Below are 23,828 nucleotides of genomic sequence, written 5' to 3' on the forward strand. Positions count from 1 at the left end.
CTCTTCCATGTGGCTGCTCAGTTTAAGAATTTGGCCAGGCTTCCTGCTTTAAAAGGAAAGAATATTTGTACTCCACCATTTGTTAGTCAGGTGCTTTTAGTAAGAGATACAGAAGCCAGCTACATTTATTTGTCAGAGCATTAGTCAGTCATCAAATTAATTTGAAAGCAGCTTCATTTGGATGATTTGACGTGCTGTTCTACGTGATTAGAATAGTTTCTGAAAGCATCACTTCCCTGTGCTGCATTAATTTATTGATTGATTGGGCCAAACATTTCTAGAAAGTTTCACCGTTCAAATCATGTTAAGCACGGCCCATTTGTAAAATATCTAGCAATTTGTGGAGTAATTAAATGGATGATTTGTGCCTCTCTGCTATGAGCCTCACCAAAGCTGATCATTTTTGCTTTCGGACTCCCCATTGAACTTAATGGTGATTGTGAAATTGAAGGATAGAAATTTACAGCAAGGAGGTCATTTACTCATCATGTCTACACCAGGCACTCCACAGCCAAGGGGAATGGGGATTTCCTGTCCACTATCTAGAGAGAACTCAATTTTATTCACTTCAATTAGGCATCCCCTTGGCCTTCTCTGTTCAAAAGTAAACAACTCTAGCCTCTCCAATAGAATTCTGGCAATGTCCTTAATTATCTTGCATGCCCTCTCTAGTGCGATCTTACCTTTCTTACAGTGTAGTGGCCAGAAATGTACATAATACCCCAGCTGTGATCTAATGAGTGTTTTATACAGCTCTTTGGTCAAAAATGTTTGATAATCTTGCACCCTTACCTTGCCAATTACTCATTAATATTCAAAGACCAACACAGCAATTCCATGAATCACAGCTGGATTACAGTGTCTTCAAATAAAAGCAGACATGTTGAGCTAGGGATGGAAGCAGGAATTGTAATGGCTGTGGAAGGAGGTGGCCTTTGTGATAGAAAGGATTTGCACTTTGCTTTTCTGATAAAGGAAAGCCAACACTATTTGCATTTTTAACTGCTTCTCCATTTTGTGTAGGCTTTGAAACTTCCAATGCCCATTCCCAATTGTGTCTTAATTCTATACTCTTTTCATGAGGTAATTTAATTTCTCATTTATTGGCTCATTTACACAATATTTGACTTTTGGCAGATTATTCCAATTATTGTTGCTTTGTTGCCCAATTTTAAATGTATTTTCCCTAAGGCTAATGTTGCTATTATTCCTGTAATTTATGGAGACATTAGTAAATTCATTAGAATGGAGCAGGAAATGCACCTTTCTTATTCATCTTCAAAAAGAGTGACTGAATTGATTTTGATTAACATTCTGCATAGCAAAATTAATGACTTCAGTATTCTGGGAGAGCCAATTGATGATGCTTCTACAGACACAAATTCTGATTATTGCATTTTTCTGCAGATTTACCTATTGTCAGTCCTTCTTTCAAGTTCTCAATGAACTCAATGACTATGCAGGCCAACGTGAAGTTGTCGCTGAAGAAATAGGCCACAGAGTTTATGGAGAGCTGATGAGGTATTCTCATGAGCTGAAAATGGAAAGGAAAGCGGTGAGTATTCTCTCATTTATATTAACAAGATGTCGACTTCACACTGTTTCAGATTCTTCATTCTCTCTTGGTCAGTCAATATGTGGAAAGAAATTTAAATTGATTCAATGAGCAGATAGAATAATGTGGAAATGTCGATGAAAGAGATATAAAGTAGTTATGGGTAAGGGAAGCATGCGTTTCTTCTGTCCTGAAAGATCCAATGTGTCTCTATTGGACCAGGAAAGTGTCTTAACATGGTGCATTTAATGTTAGATGATGTCTTTGGGTACTTATAGGAAAGAATGAAATTCTGTCTGTAGTATTTAGCAATTAGAAGCAATTGCAAAGTGGACATATCCAGTTTTTTAAGAAAATGTTTTGTTTACTTGTTTGGTTTTACCATCCAACATATATAATGGTAAATTACGTTACTATCAACATGCCTACTGTGGGCAGTAGGGACTATATCTGATTGCAGAAAGTTACAGCTCCTCCAGGACTGGGTGTTAGACAAGCAGGCTGCCAGCATTGGCAGTGGAAGGATTGAGAAGTAGTGTTGATGAAGAGTTGTGTGTGGTCAGTGAACATGTGGAATATGTCTTCAGATGATACCACTGAGGGACAATATATAGGTGAGAAATTTGAGGGAGCCCAAGGATAAGTTCTTAGGAAAATCCAGAGTAATGGAACTTGGTGGCATGAGAACCGGGAGGCTCTTTGGCTACAACTGGATAAGTAGACGTGGATCTAGACAATGGTAGTCTCAATCAGCTGGGCAAAAGAAGAAAAGGAGGATGGCATGATCAACCATGTCAAAAGATGAGGAGGAATGGTGAACCATGGTTACAATTGCATTGTTGTTCACTAGATTGATTCCAGAGATGAGGGGTTTGTCGTATGAAGAGAGATCGAACAATTTAAGCCTATTCTGTCTCTGGAATTTAGGAGAATGAGGCAAGATCAAATTGCGATATACAAGATGATAAAAGGTATTGATAAAGTAGAATTGAAGCGAATACTTCCTCTTGTGGGGCATTCTAGGATGAGAGGTCATATTCTTAGGACAAATTTAAAACAGTTGAGGAGAAACCACTTTTACCAAAGGGTTGAGAACCTGTGGAATTCACTACCCCAAAGGAAGATGCTGGGGCACTGAGTAAATTTGAGGAGGAGTTAGACAAATTTTTAATTAGTAATGGGTTGAAAGGTTATGTGGTGAAGGCAGGAAAATGGGGATGAGGAGCAAATCAGCCATGGCAGAGCAAACTCAATGGGCTGAATGGCCTAATTCTGCTGCTTATGAATTTATGAGCATTTGGTTGGGGCTTTTTCAGTATTGTGCCATTGATGGAACCCAAATTTGAATTGTTCAAACGTGGAATTACGTACAGTGTAATGTTATAAGATAGCATGGAAATGAGAACCTACCATTCATGTTGTGTAATCCACACTCCTGCACTGATACCACAATCCAATTATGTAAGGTAGTATTTTGCATCAGCATTACTAAATCTGATGTCAAAAATTTTTCCTTGACTCTGCAAGTGCATGTTTTTTGCCTTACTGATAAACTTCCATTTTGCTAATGGTCCATAGTATTGACTCTTGAGTCATTGTTCCACACAGTCAAGAAGGATTCCCCTTGTCACCAGTTTGTTCACTAATCTCTGCTGAATTACACATTTTTAACCAGGATGTTGGTAGAGACTCTTCACTCCTCTAGATGTCTGTTCCTGATATCAAGTGCTCTACTGAGCATGTATGAGTGAGAGATTAGGATTTTTTTTTGATGCACTCTGCAATCAAGCCAAATCGCCACTGAGACTTATGTGAATTACAAAGACGTGAGTTAGATTAAGAAGGTTGTGAAATAATACCCAAAGTACAGAGGGGAGGAAATTGACAAGGAAAATCATGAGCAAAAATGTGAACAGTGTGATCAAAACCTATCGTCTCATGATGTATTCTGAGATTTGATTGTGAAAGATATAATAATGGAAAAAATTAATACCTTTTCTAATTCAGCTGCTTTGTCCAGAAAATCTTTAGAAAATCAATATCCAGGGATACAATGATAATTGTGGTTTTTTCCTTGCCTTTTGGTAGATTGTAATGGATATTAGTAGTGATGTACCAACAGAAATGTCACTCCTTGTCCTCTGTATGATATGCCAAGAAACCAATTCAAGGCTGTGGGAAACCTAAACAGTAAATCCTATATCACTAAACATATAAAAAAGATAGAGGAGTACACTGCACTAAATTAATCATGTTCTCCTCTAATCTGTAGAATTCTCCTTGAAAGGATAAAATATTTCAAATCCATAGTTTTTAACATTCAGTGCACTGTGGCAGGTGGGACTGTTTAGGCTTGGGTATAGCCCATCTGGAAGGTGGTACTCGAGGTAAAACCATAAGGAAGACAACAGGAAACCAGCTCAGCTGTTCTTCCTTGATAATTAGTTCAAGAATCTCAACATGAAACTTCAGTTAGAATTTGCTTTAAAGAGCAGAAATGATGGACAGACTATAATAGAAGATACCAAATCTCAATACTGCTCTTTCATATTCTCTTGGTGAATAATCCAAGGATAATATACATGGAATAAAATTTGAAAAAGCTAAATGCACAAATTTGTATTTGGATTGAAATTATAGACTGGAACCCAACTTAATCACTCGGAGAAGTGGGAAATGAGAGTTGCAACACGGGCATTTGTATTACTTAAGCAATTGCTGGAAGTCAAGATAAAATAGTCAAAGTTTCCTTTTTCTTTTTGCAGCATCTTCAAGAAGGACGTAAAGCTCAGCAGTATTTAGATACATGCTGGAAACAAATGGATAATGTAAGTTTCACGTTTGTTCACTACCAAACTGAAGTTTGGAGAGAGATGAGGTAGAGCCACCATTGGTTCAGTGATTGAAATTGTGAGCACTTAAAGACTTGAGGCTGAAGGAGATCACAGAAGTAGGGAGAGTGAGGCCACCAAGGGTCCTGAAAACAAGTTGAAAGTTTCAACCTTGGTATGGGATAAGATATGGATCACAAAATAATACAGCGCAGAAGAGACCCGTTGGCTCATTGAGTCCATACTGACACATGAAATGCCCTGACCTGCCCATCTAATCCTACTTCCAGCACTTGGCCAATAGCCTTGAATGTTATGGCGTGCCAAGAGCTCATCCAGGTACTTTTTAAAGGATGTGGGGCATTCTGTCTCCCAGGCAGCGCATTCCAGACCGTCACCACTGTCTGAGTAAAAAAGTTTTTCCTCAAATTCCCCCCCTAAACCTCCCACCCCTTCGCTTTTAACTTGTGTCCCCTCATTACTGACCCTTCAACTAAAGGGAACAGCTGCTTCCTATCCATCCTGTCCATGCCCCTCATAATTTTGAACACCTCAATCAGGTCACCCCTCAGTCTTCTCTGCTCCAATGAGAACAACCCAAGCCTATCCAACCTCTCTTCATAACTTAAATGTTCCATCCCAAGCAGCATCCTGGTAAATCTCCTTAGAATTTAAAGTTCATCACTGAGTTGATCAGAAAGTTAAGATTTAACACTGTTTTTATTGAACCTGGGCAATGCAAGCTCTTTAATAAGATACAGAGAATATAGAATATCTATTGTTTAAAACTAAACTTGTGCTTTGGTTTTCTCATCTAAACATAATGACTAGTGGCATTTTCTATTTGTTCATTGAAATCTGCAACATTTTTATTATTTTATTGAATTTTTACATAGTTCTGGGTAAGAATTGATCTAATGATTTTTCCAATTGATTCCACTCTTTACCTGAAGTTTTGAATTGAAAGAGTGGTCCTCAAACTTTTTTCTTTTACAGAGTAAGAAGAAGTTTGAGCGAGAATGCAAGGAGACTGAAAAGGCACAAATGTGTTACGAGAGACTAGATTCTGACCATAATGCAACAAAAGCAGATGTTGAGAAGGTTGGAAATTTGCTGTGTTCTACATATATGGACTATTTTAAAACCACAGTTGAGGATTAGTAAATTTAGAAGAAGTAAGGTTAACAAGTGTGAATTTAGTTCACCACAGAATAGCATTAAGAATGTTTCCTGCTTGCTTAAGTTTATATACGGACAGGTTAATTAACCCTGAGTAGTAGCACGATCCTTTTGGGCAACTGACAAAGCCATACTGCAGAAAACTATGTTTAGCACAAACAAGCACATAATTGACTTTTGAAATTCTGTTCTTAGCCACAACTTTGTATACAAGAGTCATTTTGATTTTGAGAAAGTACAAAGAGAGAACTTCTTTTTGATATTTTTGCATTTTATACTGGAAGTTAAAAGTTTGATTTTTTTGAGTAGTTTGTCTTAGCACAGCATCCCAAGGTATAGTATCTCCTCTGCAGTTATTTTGGCAGCATCAGCCACAGGAGGCTTGGAGAAATGGATCCATTGCAAACCAATTTCCTCATCTGTCAGGTACTTGCCCATGGTTCAACTTGCATGCTGCTGTGAAGTCAGACTTCTGCAATAGAACTGGTCCAGATACTGATGCATGAAAAATATAAGGCTGTCTCTGGAAAGTGAAAAAAACAATGACCAACGCTGTTTGAGAAAAAGAGATTGTCCCGGTACACAAATAATGAGATTTTGCCACACATGCAGTTAATGAAATCTTTCTTTCTCTTTTACAAGAATTCTAAGCCTTTCCTTCCTTGCATCCTCCTGTGCACCCTCACCCAACCCTTAACCCAAGAAACCGGCAGTCTTAGCAAAGTTGTAGTTCCTACTAAATTCACTATGGCTCAGAAAATTTAAGGAACTGAAGCTGGAGAAAAGTTAAATTGGCTTTTCACACAAATAAACCAGATGGATCTTTATGGGCTGCTTTTGGCCTGTCGGTCACCTTGTCAAAGTTGGGACCTGGTAACTGTTGCCTTTATATGGAGAATTATTACAGGTATCCCTTTAGAGAGAGGCAGTGGTGTAGTAGTTTTGTCACTGAAATAGTAACCCATCTGGAGACCCGGGTTTGAATCCCACCACATCAGATGGTGAAATTTGAATTAAAAAAACTGGAATTAAAAGCCTTAATGATGACCATGAAACCATTGTTGATTATGGTTCATTAATGTCCTATAATGAAGGAAATATATCGTCCTTGCCCACTCTAGCCTATGTGTGATTCTGGACCCACAGTGATATGGTTGATTCTTTAAACCGCTCAATTCAAGAGCAATTTGGGGTGGGCAATAAATGCTGATTCAGTCAGTGATGTCCACATCTGCGAATGAATAAAAAGAATGGGCTGCCAAGATTTCATCTGCTTGGCTCAGTTTTTTTTTGCAGACTCATGAAGAATGTTGTCAAATGGAAAATTGCATTACCACTGCCTATTTAATCACTCAGCATAACAGAGTAGAAATGTGAGATGCCAAAATCTATTCTATGCAAAATCATACTGATTTACTTAGTTAACATTTGATAGTGGATTAAATATAATTTTGTATTAATGCTTTTATCCTTTGGAAAAAGTTTGCAATCTAAGCATTCTGGATGGCTGTGGTATCATTGATTTTAATTGCTATTGTTGTTTTCCTTCTCGCACTTAGTGGTGCACAAGACAGGCTTTCATGTGTTACCTGGTTTTTCCTGGAACAGATCAATAGTCTGTCACCAGAGCTTTATAGCCTCCACATCAAGCATGGCTGACCAGGAGTCTCTCCCATTCTTACGCCTGCCGTTGGCATGTGTTGGGAAGATTTTGTAGATTGATACTAAATCTGTTGACAGCGTTTTGAACGTGTTTTCCTTTGCCAGCAAATCTTGGGGTGGGTGTCAAACCCTGAGCTTCTGGTTCAGAGGCAGTGACAGTAACCTTTGACCACTTGGTAAGCCATAGTACCTTCACACAATTGCGGTCTTGGATTCAAATGTCCACCGTCCAATGCTCGTATTTGCGAACAGCATGTTTAAGCTTTATTAATTTGTAGCTGACAAGCTGTGAGGTTTGCTGAAATGAAACCCGTCATGTGGCGAGAAGTAGAAATCAACTCCAACTGACCGCTTCACTACACCTGACAAAGTGATTAAAAAAAAGAAAAAAGTAGAAAAACTACAGCACAAACAGGCCCGCAAGTTGCACCAATGATATCCATGCCTACTAGGCTTACCTATAACCCTCAATTCTATTAAGTTCCATGTACTCATCCAGAAGTCTCTTAAAAGACCCTATCGAATTTGCCTCCACCATCACCGACGGCAGCCAATTCCACTCACCCACCACCCTCTGAGTGAAAAACTTACCCCTGATACCTCATCTGTACCTACTCATAAGAACATAAGAAACAGGAGCAGGAGTAGGCCATCTGGCCCTTCGAGCCTGCCCCACCATTCAATAAGATCATGGCTGATCTGTCGTGGCTCAGTTCCACTTTCCGGCCCTCTCCCCATAACCCTTAATCCCCTCTCTTATCAAAAACCCATCAACCCGCTTCTTGAAAATATTTAGCGAGGCAGCCTCCACCACTTCAACGGGCAGAGAATTCCAGAGATTCACCACCCTTTGGGTGAAGAAGTTCCTCCTCAACTCCGTTCTAAAACGCCCCCCCTTTATCTTGAGGCTGTGCCCACTAGTCCTAGTGTCTTTTTTGAGCGGGAAGAGTCTCTCCACCTCTATCCTATCCATCCCATTCATCATCTTATACGTCTCAATGAGATCTCCCCTCATTCTTCTAAACTCCAACGAGTACAAGCCTAGTTTATTCAGCCTCTCCTCATAGCTCAACCCCCTCAACTCCGGTATCAGCCTAGTAAACCTCCTCTGCACTCCCTCCAAGGCCAAAATATCTTTGCGCAGGTGCGGCGCCCAAAACTGCACACAGTACTCCAGCTGCAGCCTCACCAATGCCCTATACAGCTGCAGCAAGACCTCCCTACTTTTATATTCAATCCCCTTCGCTATGAAGGCCAGCATTCCATTCGCCTTCCTGACCACCTGCTGCACCTGCAAGCTGGGTTTTTGCGACTCATGCACAAGGACCCCGAGGTCCCTCTGCACCGTCGCCTGCTGCAGTTTTTCGCCACGTAAGTAAATAGTACTCCCCAGCACCTTAAACCTGTGTCCTCTCGTAGCAACCATTCCAGCCCTTGGAAAAAGCCTCTTGAGAATCCATCCGATCTATACCTCTTAACATTTTATACACTTCTATCAGGTCACCTCTCATCATTCATCTCTCTGAGAAAAGACTGAGCTCCCTCAACCTGCCATCATAAGGCATGCCACCCAATCCAGGCAACATCCTTGTAAATCTCCTCTGCACCCTTTCAGTAGCTTCCACATCCTTCCTGTAATGAGGTGACCAGAACTGAGCACAGTATTCCAAGAGAAGTCTGACTAGGGTCTTATAAAGCTGCAACATTATCCTCCAACTCCTAAACTCAATCCCTCGATTGATGAAGGCCAGTACACCATATGCCTTCTTCACCACGTCCTCTACCTGTGAGGCCGATTTAAGAGCCCAGTGGACCCAGACCTGGACCCCAAGGTCCTTCTGATCCTCTACACTGCTAAGAGTCTTACCCTTGATATTATATTCCTTCATCCCATTTGACCTGGCAAAATGGACCACTACACATTTATCCGGGTTGAATTCCGAGATCATGGAAAAGTCTTGAAGCTTCTCTATCTTGACCTCTCTCATAAAGTGAATGTGAAGATGATTGACTTTGAAGAAGGAAATGTGTGAACTATGAGAAGTTCAGATTAAACATGACGAGTAAGTAGATTGGCTAGCAATTCTTATCTGTTGAATCCCCAGGCAAAACAACAATTAAATCTTCGAACTCACATGGCTGATGATTGTAAAAATGAATATGCCGCTCAACTGCAGAACTTCAACAGTGAACAGCAGAAGCATTTCCAATTTATCATGCCTCAGATTTTTAAGGTAATTTAGTTGTTCTCTATTGTTTTCTGGATTATTGTACGTGGCCATTTTTGCAAATTGCAGATATCTGTACCTCTCAGTGTCTTACGTGATGTGACCTGAACATGTTAAAAGGAGAAAATTTGCAGTTTGATTAAAATTAACTTGATCATGAATAGATCAAAGTACCATAGAATCCCTACAGCAAAGGGATTCTATTGAGGGCAGCCCATCAAATCTGCACTGACCCTCCAAAAGAACATCTTATTCAGACCCACACCCTTGCCCTATCCGCATAACTGCGCACATTTATAATGGCTAATGCACCTAACTTACACATCTTTGGACACTTACTACCCTGCAAATCTTTGGACTGTGGGAGAAAACTGGAACACCTGGAGGAATCCCACACAGACAAGGGGAGAAATTGTAAACTCCACAGTCACCCAAGGCCAGAATCGAACCTGAGTCCTTGGTGCTGTGAGGCGGAAGTGCTAACCTTTGTGCTGCCGTGCCATAAAGCAGATATTCAGCTTTTAGTAGTCACCAACATCATCACCAAAATTGAAATTATTTTGAAAGAACATATTAGTAAGGATGGTGCATTAGGTAAAATGCCGCATTAGTGTTACCTTGGAAAAGATTTGGCTGAATCCCAGACATAACTAAAAGTCTTACTCGGACTTGTCTTGGAGAGAATATTGCTCAAATGTGCAACTGTCACTGGCAAATTTTCTTAGCTAAAGTAAACTGGTATCATACATAGAAAAAGTTTTGTGTGACTGCCTTCCTGTGTGTGGATACAAATCCAGGTTAAAGTCCAACAGGTTTATTTGGTAGCTCAAGCTTCACCTGATGAAGGGGCAATGCTCCAAAAGCTCATGCTACCAAATAAACCTGTTGGACTTTAACCCGTGTTTTACGGCACAGTGCTGAGACTACTTATTGTGCCTATCCCAGTCCAACACCAGCAACTCCACGTTGTGAATGCAAATGGTTGAGGGGTCTAGAAGAAGGGAACATTGAATGTCATTCGAGATTGAACGTATGAGATTTAGAATTGAGAGCAAGAGAATCCACAAGAACTGTGTTGTGGCCACTTCTACCAATACTGTCATGGGCAGATACATCCGTGCCAAGCAGATTGGTAAAGATGAGGTACAGTAAGGTTTTTTCCTTATGTTGATTCTTCCAACACTTGCCACAAGTCCAGTCTGGCAGCTCTGTCCTCGGGACCCAGCCACATTGGCCAGTGGTGGTGCCACTGAGCCAAACTCTGGGATGACATTGAAGTCCTCACCCCGTCCCACCCCACAATCCCCAAACCCAAACCCCACACCTATCCAAATTACATTCTGTGTTCTACACAGAATCCCTAAACAACCTTCCCAGTTTCTTCCTTTTACTCCTCGGCTTGATTTTCGTTATTTAGTGCTCAATGTTTAAGCTGTTTGAAATGGTCGCAGTCACGTGATATGTTATAGAAATAAGTGCAAGTTGTCAGTTCTACCTCTCAGCACCAGGGACCCAGGTTCAATTCTGGTCTTGGGTGACTGTGTAGATTACACTTTCTCCCCTTGTCTATGTGGGATTTCTCCAGATTTTCCAGTTTCTCCCACAGTCCAAAGATATGCAGGGTAGTAAGTGTCCAAAGATGGGTAGGTTAGGTGCATTAGCCATTATAAATATGTGCAGTTATGGGGATAGGGCAAGGGTGTGAGTCTGGATAAGATGTTCTTTTGGAGGGTCAGTGTGGATTTGATGGGCTGAATAGCTTCCTTCCACACTATAGGGATTCTATGGTACTTTAATCTATTCATGATCAAGTTAATTATAATACTTTGTCAAAGAATTGTGAGACTGTTCTCTAAACTTCTTTTCAAATAAGTGATTGTGTAATTGTATGAAGCGCTTACAAAGTATTCTAAATGATAACTTAATTTTACAGAATCTACAAGACATGGATGAGCGAAGGATTGTCAAGTTAAGTGAGTGTTACAGAGGATTTGCAGAAGCTGAACGTAGAGTTGTTCCAATTATCAATAAATGTTTAGAGGGAATGATCAGTGCTGCAAAGTCTGTGGATGATCGCAAAGTAAGTACTGTTGAAAACTATAATGTGAAAGTAAGCAAACTAGTTAAAATCCATGCCATTATTTCAATGTCTGTTAATTGCGGCATTGAGAAGTTTGACCTGGAAAGAGCTATTTACCAACAAAAACCTCCATATTCTTTGACTTCTGAGGGTCAACTACTGAGTTCAAGTGCCGATCTCCAATTGCCATCCTTCAGCCGTCACAACTTAAGCTTGGACTCTTGCTCCATGTCTACAGAACTTGAGTTGAACTTGCGTTCAGCTGCTGCTCCATGCTCCACCGCTGCTCCGCCTTCCTGAACTCATGCTTCATAGCTGAGTATCATGCTCTGCTGCACTACCGTCATTAACTAGTACAGTGGGGCTGGGAACAGGATGTTGGCTTGGGGCAGGGTGGTGTGGTGATGAGAAACCCTCTCCAGAAAATATAGATTGCTTAATATAAAATTACTTTTAAAATGCCTCACTTGACAGTACTGTCATTTTATAGAAATCACGTTGGGCAGACGTTTTCTGCCATGCACAGCAAGGTTTATAAATTTGACTGTTGACACAGATACATTAATTTTAGCTATCTCCATCTGATATTGGCTAATCTATTTTTTAATTTAGCAGTAAATGGACAAAAATAAATTTATAGGGAGAGGATCCTATGATTTATGGGACTGTAATAAAGTTTACAAAATGAGGCTTCTATAATTTTTATATGATTGTAATTTGAAAGATTTTATAGTTTTAAAAATCTGACCTTTACATTGAATCTATATCTTGTCTGTCATTTGCATGAAAGGAATTTAAAACTCTGCTGTTTTACAAAAAGTGTTGAACATGTTGCATATATTATGATTTTTTTTCAAAGGTCCTGGTGGTAGCTTCCTCCATTGGGTCAATTTGAAAAAGCAATGTGTTGCAAGCCCAAAGGTTCTAATTGTAGTATCAGGTCAGCCTTTTGAGTGACTCAAAACCCCCTGAGGTTTCTCCACTTAATTGTCAATGTCAGAGCGTAAGTAGGCATTGTTTGAAGATGAGGGTCAAGATTAGAATTGGTTCTATTTGGCTGAAGGTTGAAAAGGCTGCCCGCACTGTCAAACACATATGTAAAGAATGACCACATGTGTAGCGATTATAGAGCTGTCCCCTAGTGGGATGCAATGCCTTCAGGAGAGAAGAAAGTTGGTAAAGTACGTAAGTAAATGTGCTACTAGAAATGCAGTTAATTTCAATCTTTTTCTTCACAGGACTCTCTGATAGTGGTGGAATCCTTCAAATCGGGTTTTGAACCTCCTGGAGACTTTCCATTTGAAGATTTTAGCCAGAATATTTATAGGACAGTGTCAGATGGCAGTCTGAGTGCACAGCGGCAAGAGATGAGGGGAGACCAAAAGTACACAACAGGAAAAAGCAAAGGAAAGCTGTGGCCTTTTGGCAAGAAAAGCAAGGTAAAGATGTGTTCTCAATTCTTTTTGGAACAAATACTTTGCTTTAAAAAAAATTGTTCCCTAGACACTGACTTCATTCCTCCCCCTGGTAACTGTCTGAAGCTGGACTGGACTGTTCACAACCTTGGTGTGATATAAAATGAGCTTCTGGCCACGTATACATGCCATTACTAAGGCCAGCTTCTGAACTTTGCGTGTCTTCTCCTACCTCATCCATCTGCTTAAAGCCTCATCCATGCCTAAGTTGTAAGTCTTGACTGGTCAGCTTCCCAAATTCTACTCTCTGTAAACTTGAGGCCATCCAGAACTCTGCTGCCGTAGGCCCTTACTCGCACCAAATCTTGTTCATCCATACCCTTGTCCTCAGTAAGATACACTGCCCCCTCATTAAGAAGTTACTCAATTTTAAAATGATCACTTTTGTTTCCAAATTTATCTGTGACAATCTTTCACTGCCTCTAATCCCCTTCAGATGCAAAACCTTAAGTTTTGGTCCCTTGAGCACCTCCGATTTAAATCACTTCACTATTGGTAGCCATGACGTCTGCTGTTTAAGCCCTAAACTCTGGAATTCCTTCACAAACTTCTGTGCTGCTTCTTACCGCTTTTAAGACTTTCTTAAAAATTGTCTCTCTGAGCAAGGTTTTGGTCACTTGCCCTGTGTAAGGGGATTTTCCTGGGGCTTCCCTCTGGGAAGTCTTGCATTCAGCCATTTTAGATAGCACAGAAAATTGTGAAAGTGCACTGTTAAATATGTTCTTTATTGGGAGACAACCAGAGGATTTCAACTCCTCTCTGACCTTACATCACAGGTATACATTTCTGACAATTTGATCCTCCCGCCCCACCTGTCCAAGCTGGATGGTCAATTAAATTAATACATGTGATTTACTTTGGCCAAAAGCATTTTATCCTCCAGCCGTATTAGGAATTCATTGGTCAACCAAATCCAGAAGTTATCCCCCCCCTCCGCTGTTGCCTAGTAACCTTACCTACCTAAATCCAGTAGGTTCAAGGGCCGCCCCTAACACCTGCAGTCCTGGGAACTAAAAGAGAGGCATCTTCTCTGGCCTGTTTTCTGTCCCTTTATCAGTGGAGATTGAATTGCAGTTATTTATTAGAGCTAGGAGCTTGGTCCTTCATTGTAATAACCTTGGTTGTTTGTAACTGCTTAGCTTGCCCTGATAATAGGGTATACACTCTTTTATGCTTCACTGTTCCAAAAGAATGTGGTCCGCCTAATTAAATTTAATTTCCCATTATGCTAAGGGGTAACTGGCTTGTTGGCCAAAGCTCTCAAGATACAAAAATACAGTTTAAGTCTATAGTACATGTTCAAAAATGATTATATTTGTGCTTATACAGACAACACTTGTATAATATATAAGTGAGGAACATTGTGATTTTTTTGTATATTTAAGCACACTTTTTTTAAACTAATCTAATTTGTTTTAGTCGTCTTAAAGCAGGGGTCTCTTTACCCACTCTGCACTCTACTATCGCCTTAAGCAGCTTGGTATCAAATGTTGTTGTATAATGCTATTACAAAGAACCTTGGCACATTTTAATTATGTTAAAGATGCTGTATAAATGCAAATTTTTCATATTTGTCTAATCTTGCCCAGTGGTCTATCTGAAGCTGAAAATAAATGCCATTGCTTGGGCTGGAGAATTTTACTTATGAAGAGAGGTTAGATAGACTAGTGTTGTTTTCTTTGGAGTAGAAGAGACTGAGATGGGACATGATTAAGATGTATAAAATTATGACGAGCATTGAGTAGACAAGAAGAGATTTTTTCCATTGATGGAGGAATCAGTGACCAGGGGACAAAGATTTAAGGCAAGGGACAGGAGATGCGAGAGAAAGACTTTTTCATTCGGGGTGGGGGGTAGGGGAGGGTATGGTTTGTGGAAGAATGGTGAAGGCAAAGATCTTCGTAACATTTAAGAAATATTTAGATGTATTTCGACGCACAGAGGAAAAGAAACACTTATCTGTTGCTTTTTTTGAGCTGCTGTAACCCATCACATTTCTTGTGATGGCAAGGCATATAAGGCTATGGATCAAGTGCTGGAAAATGGGATTAGAATAGTTGGATGGTTTGTCTTTGACCAGAGAAGATATGAAGGGCTGAAGGGCCTTTTTCTGTGCTACACACCTGTATGCTTTATGCTTACCATGTGATTAAAGAGGTTGGAGACAGGGTGTGTGGAAGGAAATCAGGTGCCATAAATTTGTTTTTAATATCAGTGGTGGAAAAGTTAACAGGATCCACCAATAGATACAGAGTGACTGAGCATTTGGGTAAACATCAGCTGGTGAGAGAAAGTCAGCCTGGACTTGAGAAGGATCAGTCATGTCTAGTAGAGTTTTTTGAGAGGATACTGGAAAAACTCAGCAGGTCTGGCAGCATCTGTACCGAGAGAGGACAGAGTTAACATTTTGAGTCAGTTTGGCTCTTCATCAGAATGAAGAAAAGAGAAAATATCTGTTAGATATTATCTGGAAGGGATTGAAACAGGAGATAGATTACTGGGTATGGGGAAAGGGGCAAGGGAATGCTTTTATATTGAAACAAAAATGTATGAAGTATTTAAAGAAAAAGGGGGCTAAGATGGAGAAAAACATTGAGTTCAGCAACATTAGACTGAAACTTTTCACTGTGATTTTTAAGTAATTCTGAGCAATAACTTCTCAATTTGCATGTATTTAAGTGGTGCATATTCTCGGTATTGATAATTCACTGTTAGCGTTACGAGTAACTTTCTTGCTAAAACTAATATTTTCATTCGCAATGTGAATTGATTGAATCTGTATTTTATTAAAAAGTTTATTTTCCTTTCCACAGTGTATATTTTGTGTTTGAGTTTTAACCTGTTTGTAGTTTCATTGTAATGTTCCTACATACTTTGTTTCAATCCGCGTGATGATGTACATGATATAGCATAATGTTATACTGTTAATATATTTCAGGTGATTGCTACATGTGAACAGGAAATGGCATGTGTAGGAAATAATTTATACCTTTAGATTCAGAAACATATAAAAAGTCTGGCCTGTTAATATCTCCTTTTATTTGATTTAAATATGGTTGGTAGTAAAATTAGGAGAGGTAAGAATCCTGTTACATTTTTGCATTCTACTTATACACTTCACCCCACTTCAATGAGCCATTGATAAATTGTGCAGTTAAGAATTGATGATGGACACCATTCAGCCCTTATCCTTATAGAAATCTTTGATCCCCTGACATGTTACTGCACATAGCCTCTAAGCGAAATGCCTAGATTGGCATGATTAATGTGAATACTTCACATTTCTTTTGGGCTCTTGTATCTTTTGCTTTTTTTTAAGTTTGTAGTTCATTATTTTGTTTTTGTTTTTATGTTAGCTGCCATTTCCTCACCTCCCCCCTACCAGTTCTTGCTCGTCCTCTGTTCCTTTTGGGCCCCAGTCTCCCAGGTTTTCCAGGGATCCACTGTCTTACTGCATGAATGAGCTAAAGACAGTGAAACCCAGAATTCCTTCTTTCAAGGATCTCAAAAGGGGGGTAAGTTGGTTTATATTGAGCATATTTGTAGATGTTTGGATTGCAGCATGAGGCTTTTAAATATACAGATTTCTACAAGGGCTTCCATGGTTAGTTCAACAAGTAAATTAAAATGCTATGGCCTCAAAATCATTTTTACCATTAACTGCTTTGCCAGTTTTAGGTATTACTGGTCTAAATATATGTCCATGGAATTATATTCGGGTTACGACTGTTTAGCCTCAAATTACAGCTGCGTCAGTTTGCATGACTGTTTTCCAGTAATGAGCTTGTGCAGTGAAATGCAAGAGTAACTGTTCAGATTTCATTGCTAACCATAAAAGCCCCATTTTGTTTCAGTTGTAAAGACAAGTTGAGTGTGGTTCTTCTGTGATTTTGTTTTATAAACCTTTGTATTTTATGAAATAATAAAGTTGCATGATTTGTACAAAGGATATTTACCACCAAAGTGGTTCACTACATTCTTTCCTGAATACAAAACACAGATGGAGAATAAAACAACAAATAATTCATAGGCATTTGCACTATTTCACTCACAATTTAATTTAGAGACAATATATTTTAGCTTTTGTGTCTCAACGAGTGCTGTGAATTACAGCAAATTTTGATCATTCTATTTTCCTGCTCTGCTGTAAAACAATTAGCCTCAAACTTAGCAATAATCATAGCTCAATACCTTTCTGTAGCCTTCACGTAATGGGTTACAGCAGCTCAAAACGAATGATAGATTAGTGTTTCTTTTCCCCTTTGTGTGTCTGTATGTATTCCCATCTCTGTAGCGGGGATGTGTGTGTCTGGTCATTCCAGGTAAAGAATTATTTGTTATCAGAGATCAATAACATTGTTCCTGTTGCATTGCAGCATAGAAACAGGCCATTCAGACCAATAGGTCCAGGCCAGTTCCAGTTATGCTTTCCTGGTTGGCATTAAAACTGGAAAAAATAATCAGTGAATGACCTCCTCTGTGTTTTGGTGTTTTTTGTGATAGTTACAGTCCGACAGATGCCTTCACTGAAGGTATTTAAAATGGACACAAACTGTTTTACTTGCTTTTTGTGACTACATGGTAAGATGCTGTGTATTGAAAGCTTGCGTGTGGTTTTGAAATGTGTAGTACTGAATTTTGTGCCATTTGAAGTTGCAGCATCCCTGTCGAAATAATCCAAATGGACAATATTTTCTGCCTCTTGTGAAATAAAATGCAAGTGAATCAGGATTTTGAGAATTTATATTTCTGTCAAAGTGCATCTTTTTCTTCAGCTTGTCCATGCTAATTTACTAAATGTAGGTAATAAATCAGTCTCAAATTAATGGTTTCACTGCCATTCTTAGTTGCCCGGAGAAGATGGTGAGCTACTTTCAGTCCAGTCCAGATTGTAAAGAATCTACAATGCTTTTGGATAGGGAATTCCAGAATTTTGTCCCAATGCCAGTGAAGAAAAATCAAGTCAGGAGAGAAGCTTGGCATTGAATGTGATCCTGTAAACCTGCTGCCCTTCTACCTTTTGGAAGATGGAAGTTGAAAATTTAGAAAATGGAGCTGAAGTTGCTGTTGTAAATCCTGTGGAAAATATGCACAGGAGCCACAGTACAATGCAGCGGTGGGGTGTTTCAAGCTAGTGCATAGAGTGCTGAGATAACAGAATACATTGTTTGGATAGTACACAGACATACAAAAGGACAAATTAGAAGCAGAAGTTCATTTGGATCCCTGAGCCTGCGACAGCATTCAACAAGATCTAATTGTGATCTCGGTCACTATTCTGCCTACTTCTATAACCTTTAGATTCTTGACTATACTGAGAATCATCTGCCTTAAAAATAATCAGTGACCACCCTCCCCCGCCCCCCCCAAGTCTCTGGGGAAGAAGGAAGAATCTTCATCACGGTCTTAAATGGGAGACCAATTACTTCCCTTAGTTCTGGTCTCTTGAGTGTACTTGCAGTTGCTTGCATCCAGGCAAGTGGAGAGCATTCCAACTTCCGATTGGTGCCTTTTAGGAGTTGCGGGGGTTTTGTTGAGTCAAATGGTGAGCCACGTGCCAGAGAAGGCCTGGCCTCTGACCTGCCGTACATTTATACAATTGTTTAGTTGAATTGTTGATTAGTGATGAGCCCCAGCATGGAAACCCTTGTGATAATTTCATTGATTGTCAGGGGGAATGTGCTGTCTTGTTGTAGACAGTAATTGATTAGCAAAACTGTCAAATGGTGGTCTCAGTTTGTGTCCCCCACTCCTCCCAAATTGCTGTCATTACCCCTCTGCTCACAGAAATAAACCCTTGTAAGCTACCATCCCCATTCCCCATCTTCAATATCTTTTTCCTGTCCGGTCATGTTGTTATGTCCCAAATTTGTCCCTATCTTTCCTCAATTGCCATGGCAAAAGATGTATATGTGAAGATACATTTTCATGCAGTGAATGGTTAAGGTCTGGAATGCACTGCCTGAGAGTGTGATGGAGGCAGGTTCAGTTGGAGCATCCTGAATGTATTTCAAAGCATTCAAAATATTTAAGACTTGTTTCAAAAGAAGAATTCTAGGGTTATGGGGAGAAGGCAGGAGAATGGCAGTAAAGTGAATTGCTGATTTGGAGATTTGATGCAGACAGAACAGGCTGAATGGCCTCCTGCACTGTAACAATTCTGTGACAGATACCGTTTGCTGTTGTTAAAGCATCTGAAGACAGTTGGACTGAGGACACTACCGCAGTGATGTCCTATGGTTAAGATAATTTACCTTCAACAACAGCAGCCATTTACTTTTTGTACATGGTATAACCTACTAGGCATTTTCTTCCATCAGTTCCAACTGGATATTATTCATGTATGAAACTTGATACCAATTATCAGCAACAGTACCCTGCCACCTAGTATCCACATGCACACATTTCTAATGGTTTCATTGATATGACTAAGGCAGGAACCTTGATTTATTTCTTGCCCTAATCCAAAGTGGAGAAGCCCTGATCATTATCCTGGCTACAAGCAGATAACTTGCCACAGAACAAAATTTGATGCAGTATCTTTTAATTTTGTGGAGAAACTGGAGTGTTAAGTTTACATCGGGATGCAGCAGCTTAAATGCATTTGATGGTGTTGATACAGCAGTATTATGGTTGGTGTAAATGTAGAACATTTATAATGATTCCATTCTCTTTTCATATGAACTATGAAGCTTTCAATGAAGCTGGTAAGCGTCATTCTGAACTAGAGGTTTCTCTAACGTCTATTTTTGTGGCAGTGTTGATGGCTGAAGTGTTTTTTAAACTGGTTAAGGCTGACCTGTTTTTCTAACAAAATCTAATCTATTTTTAAGAAGGATATACCTGAAAATATCAGGTTCATTTTTTAAAAATTCTACCTCAATTGCTGAAGTCGATTTGGTTGAATTGTGTTGCTTTCCATCCATTAAAGACTTAATGGTGTAAATTTTCAGCAATCTGGAATGGCTGTTTTATGGTTGGACAGCATGTTAAAACTTCATCCCTAAACGTTCCTGACCTCATCCCCATCCTAAGCATGTAAAAAGACCTGATGCGTTACGCTGGTATTGGAGTGCGTGTGTTGTGTTTTTTAAACAATCTTCTAAAATACCATTTCATTCTTTGCCCTCCTTCTTACCCCAAACCCATCACTTATCATTGAACCCCTAGTGGCAGTGAATCTGAGCTTTGGTGATTTCCTTAGTCCCCTTCATTGCCATTCCATGGTAAGCTGATAGAAATTTAAATAGTGCGTAGTAGATGCTGTTATTTGTGTCTCCTCTCTCTTTCCCCTTTCCTCCAGGAATCCTGCATGCAAAATGGCATCTAGCACCCTGAGCAAGAACCACAGAAAACATCTGTGAAAATAAACTAAAGCTGCAGTAGTCAAACCAATGTCATCCTGGTTGGGAGTCAAGTCTGTTATCCAGATGCCAATACAGTAGTCTGGGAACTTCTATACAGTTCCAAAAGTACTTTGTTTTACTGTTCCAAGGAAAAATGTGTGAATATATTTTGGATTATTGGATAAAAATATTTTTGTCCTCTGCTTTCATAGAATCACAGAATCTCAACCGTGCAGGATGAAGCCATTCGGCCCATCAAACCTGCGTCGCTAACAATGCCACCCAGGCCCTATCTCTGTAACCCCATGTTTTTACTCCATTAATCCTACTAACCCGCACATCTTGGGACTCTAGGGGGCAATTTAGCATGGCCACTCCATCTAACTTGCACATCTTTCAGAAGTGTGACTTGTGCAGTTAGACTTTTGTCTCCAGTTTATTTCTCGTCTGTTTCACCTCCTTCCCAACTTTTGCTGCATCACCATCCTTAACAGCTTTTGAAAGATTTATCAATAATCTGTGTGTAGTGACATAAAGCTACTAATTATTGGGATCAGCACATGCAGTTTATGCTTTTGCTTTTCTCTAACATTCTGTATGCAGCTTTTTGTTGATGGGTTACAATGCAACGCTGCTATGATAAAATGAATGGATATGTGGGCATGATGCACCTGCATCTTAAGGCGAAGCCAAGTATTTATTTATTTTGAAGTGGGGACCTAATGGTGCAAGCAATTTTTTAAAGACCAGGAGGGGGTCAAGAATCATGTCCACAGAACAATAGTGATTGCATTGAAACATTTTGAAGTGTACAAGTCTCTTAATAAATGTTACCTTGGAATGGATGCCTGATGTGTTATATTTTTTAAGTAGGACATGTGATTTGTTGTAGCAAGTGATCTTGATGGGTCTCTGAAAAATACACATTTTCAATATCTCCAGAGCTCTTAGGCAAAGTTGTGGTACTCTGGCAGCAAAGCTCATTACAAGGCTGAGTGGAATTTTTGCAGTTGATGTCAGGGCTTATTGTGCTGCACCAAATCACTTGCCCTAAGAATCATGTCAATCTCTCAACTGTGAAGTTGGCTTTAGCTTTGGATGTCACTGCCTTTGTTCATACAAGGCAGTTCAACACCAAGATAAGGAATCAGTATTAAGCACACAGTAACCATTGGTTCCATCTTTGTTTTAGGGAACTGCGTCAGAAGACTTTAGTCATCTGCCACCTGAACAAAGACGCAAGAAACTGCAACAGAAGATTGATGAACTGAACAAAGAATTGCAGAAAGAAATTGATCAAAGGTCTGGTGCTCACTATATTGTACTTATCTGGGAGGTATTAAAGTAATGAAAATTGTAAATCCCTTGGCAAATTCTGAATAATAAATCTGAGTCTATCCATGAACAGCATGTCCTGACAAACCACATGAGAATCAATGCAGCATGAATGAGATTAGCTGATAGTTTAAACATCTTATTTTGAATGGCAATAATTAAAACCAGAATATGAAGTTTACTCTGTAGATAACTGATTTTAATTTGAAGGTAAACCTAACCATGCAGAAATAACTTTACAAGGCTCTGACTAATTGTATTATTATTTGGCAGGAAGACTGGAAAAGCAGTATACTATCTGTTCAGAGAGAGATTGCAGTATTCAGTACAGAGAAATCTGGTAGTCCTGTTTAATGAATCACAAATTAGTCTGCAGGTACAACAAATGAATAGGAAGGAAAATGGAAAGTAGACATTTATTGCAAGGGAAACGGAACATAAAAGTAGGGAAGTTTACTGCAGTTGCGCAAGGCATTGGGGAGACAACATCAGGAATACGGTGTACAGTTTTGGTCTCCTTATTTGGGGAAGAAAAGTGTTTGACACAATCCAGAGTTGAGTTGAAGTTTGTCTTCTATTATTTATAACCTACCTCAAACTTCTTGGGTGGGAGAGTGAGCTGAGGAGGAGGATGCAGAGATGCTTCACTGTGGTTTGGACAGGCTATGTGTGTAGGCATCTGCATGGCACATGCAGTATAATGTGAGGGCATCCATTTTGGTAGCCATTTTAGAAAGACAGATTATTATTTGAATGGGTGTAAATTGAGAGAGATGGATACTCAGCGAGACCTTGGTGTCCTTGTGCATTGGTCGCTGAAAGTAAGCATGCAGGTACAGCAGGCAGTAAAGAAGGCAAACGATGGGTTGGCCTTCATAGCAAGAGGATTTGAGTATAGGAAAAAGGATGTTTTACTGCAGTTGTACAGGGGGTACATAAAATAACTCAGGATGCTCATTTTCTTTTACCCAGAGATGCCTTAAACAAAATGAAAGATGTTTATGAACGAAATCCACAGATGGGTGATTCTGGTAGCTTGCACCCAAAAATATCGGAGACCATGTGCAACATTGAGAAGCTACGTCATGAGATTCAAAAGCATGAGGTAACTTAGACAACAGTATATTTATTGTTTAAAAGATATTGGAGTTTTATGTTGTTCACACAGTTTCAAGTGCTGTGAATGGATTGGCTTATCTAATTTTATTGATTTATACTTGAGTACTCGTGCCAGTTAAGTTTAAAGATATTGCATGTTACGCACATACGGATATAAAATCCCAGTTTCTTTTGACATGGACACCTTATTGTATGGTTATCCAGGTCTCTCTGCTTAAAGCATTTAGTTTCAATGTCAAACTTGATCAAAGTCACATAGGCACGAGTGATGAGCAAAATACAGATGATGGCCAGGGTGAGTGAAGTTGATATAAGGTTATATGGCAGTTGTAAGAAAATGACTAGAAAAAACTTTTACTGTAGTTCAGTCAATTTGGCAGTTTCTTCCTCACTGATACTTCCCTTGTGATCAAGAATGTGTCTAAAGTGCTGGTATTCTACTTCCTGTGAAGTGGCGAGGAAGTTGGCTATATATTGCTGTAACAGCTAGTTTTACTGTGGGGAATTTGGGTGCTCAGCTATAAACAACATGGTTTCTTAAAAAAAACACCACCCCCTGCTCCCCATAGTAATAAAAACAGAAACTGCTGGAAAATCTCTATGCCTGGCAGCATCTGTGGAGAGGAACTTGATGTTTCAATTCTGTGTTTTCTGATTAGAACTAATAATTCAGTTTCTCTCTTCCCAGATACTGCGTGACACGTTGTGTATTTCCAGCAGTATTTCTGTTTTTATTTCAGATTTACAGCCTGTGTAGTATTTTGCTTCTGTTTTGGGTTCCTGCAGTAATTGATGTGCACTCCATTCTGCACCTTGGCAGCTTAGTTTAGCCTCTATGCTTCAGATTCTGAGTCTAAATGGTGCTGGTGATCAATTATAAAGCTGCTAATTATTGTTGTGACCAGAAACTTGCTTTACTGTTAGATGGGACACTATAATGCAGAATACCAGTATGTTTAAACCATTTTTCTGATGAAAATTAAAGTGCTATTGAATAATGAAACTGACCTGGGAACCT

The 23,828-nt window shown here is 39.5% G+C and overlaps 1 protein-coding gene across 3 annotated transcripts in view; it reads left to right on the forward strand.

Annotated features, from left to right (window-relative positions):
• fnbp1l (formin binding protein 1-like) overlaps window positions 1–23,828 on the forward strand; it is a 152,669-nt gene that overhangs the window by 111,430 nt on the left and 17,411 nt on the right. For 2 of the 3 annotated variants that reach the window (XM_080195239.1, XM_080195240.1), the window contains exons 4-13: window positions 1,408–1,555; window positions 4,321–4,383; window positions 5,383–5,487; window positions 9,333–9,461; window positions 11,389–11,535; window positions 12,774–12,974; window positions 16,367–16,525; window positions 19,703–19,717; window positions 21,549–21,658; window positions 22,664–22,796. In XM_080195239.1, coding sequence (XP_080051365.1) covers window positions 1,408–1,555; window positions 4,321–4,383; window positions 5,383–5,487; window positions 9,333–9,461; window positions 11,389–11,535; window positions 12,774–12,974; window positions 16,367–16,525; window positions 19,703–19,717; window positions 21,549–21,658; window positions 22,664–22,796 — 1,210 coding nt within the window. The remainder of the gene's footprint in view (window positions 1–1,407; window positions 1,556–4,320; window positions 4,384–5,382; window positions 5,488–9,332; window positions 9,462–11,388; window positions 11,536–12,773; window positions 12,975–16,366; window positions 16,526–19,702; window positions 19,718–21,548; window positions 21,659–22,663; window positions 22,797–23,828) is intronic. The other variant, XM_080195241.1, reaches the window with a different exon arrangement.

This window comes from Carcharhinus amblyrhynchos, chromosome 9 (assembly GCF_965287045.1).
Source record: "Carcharhinus amblyrhynchos chromosome 9, sCarAmb.v2.hapA, whole genome shotgun sequence".
NCBI classification, from domain to species: domain Eukaryota; kingdom Metazoa; phylum Chordata; class Chondrichthyes; order Carcharhiniformes; family Carcharhinidae; genus Carcharhinus; species Carcharhinus amblyrhynchos.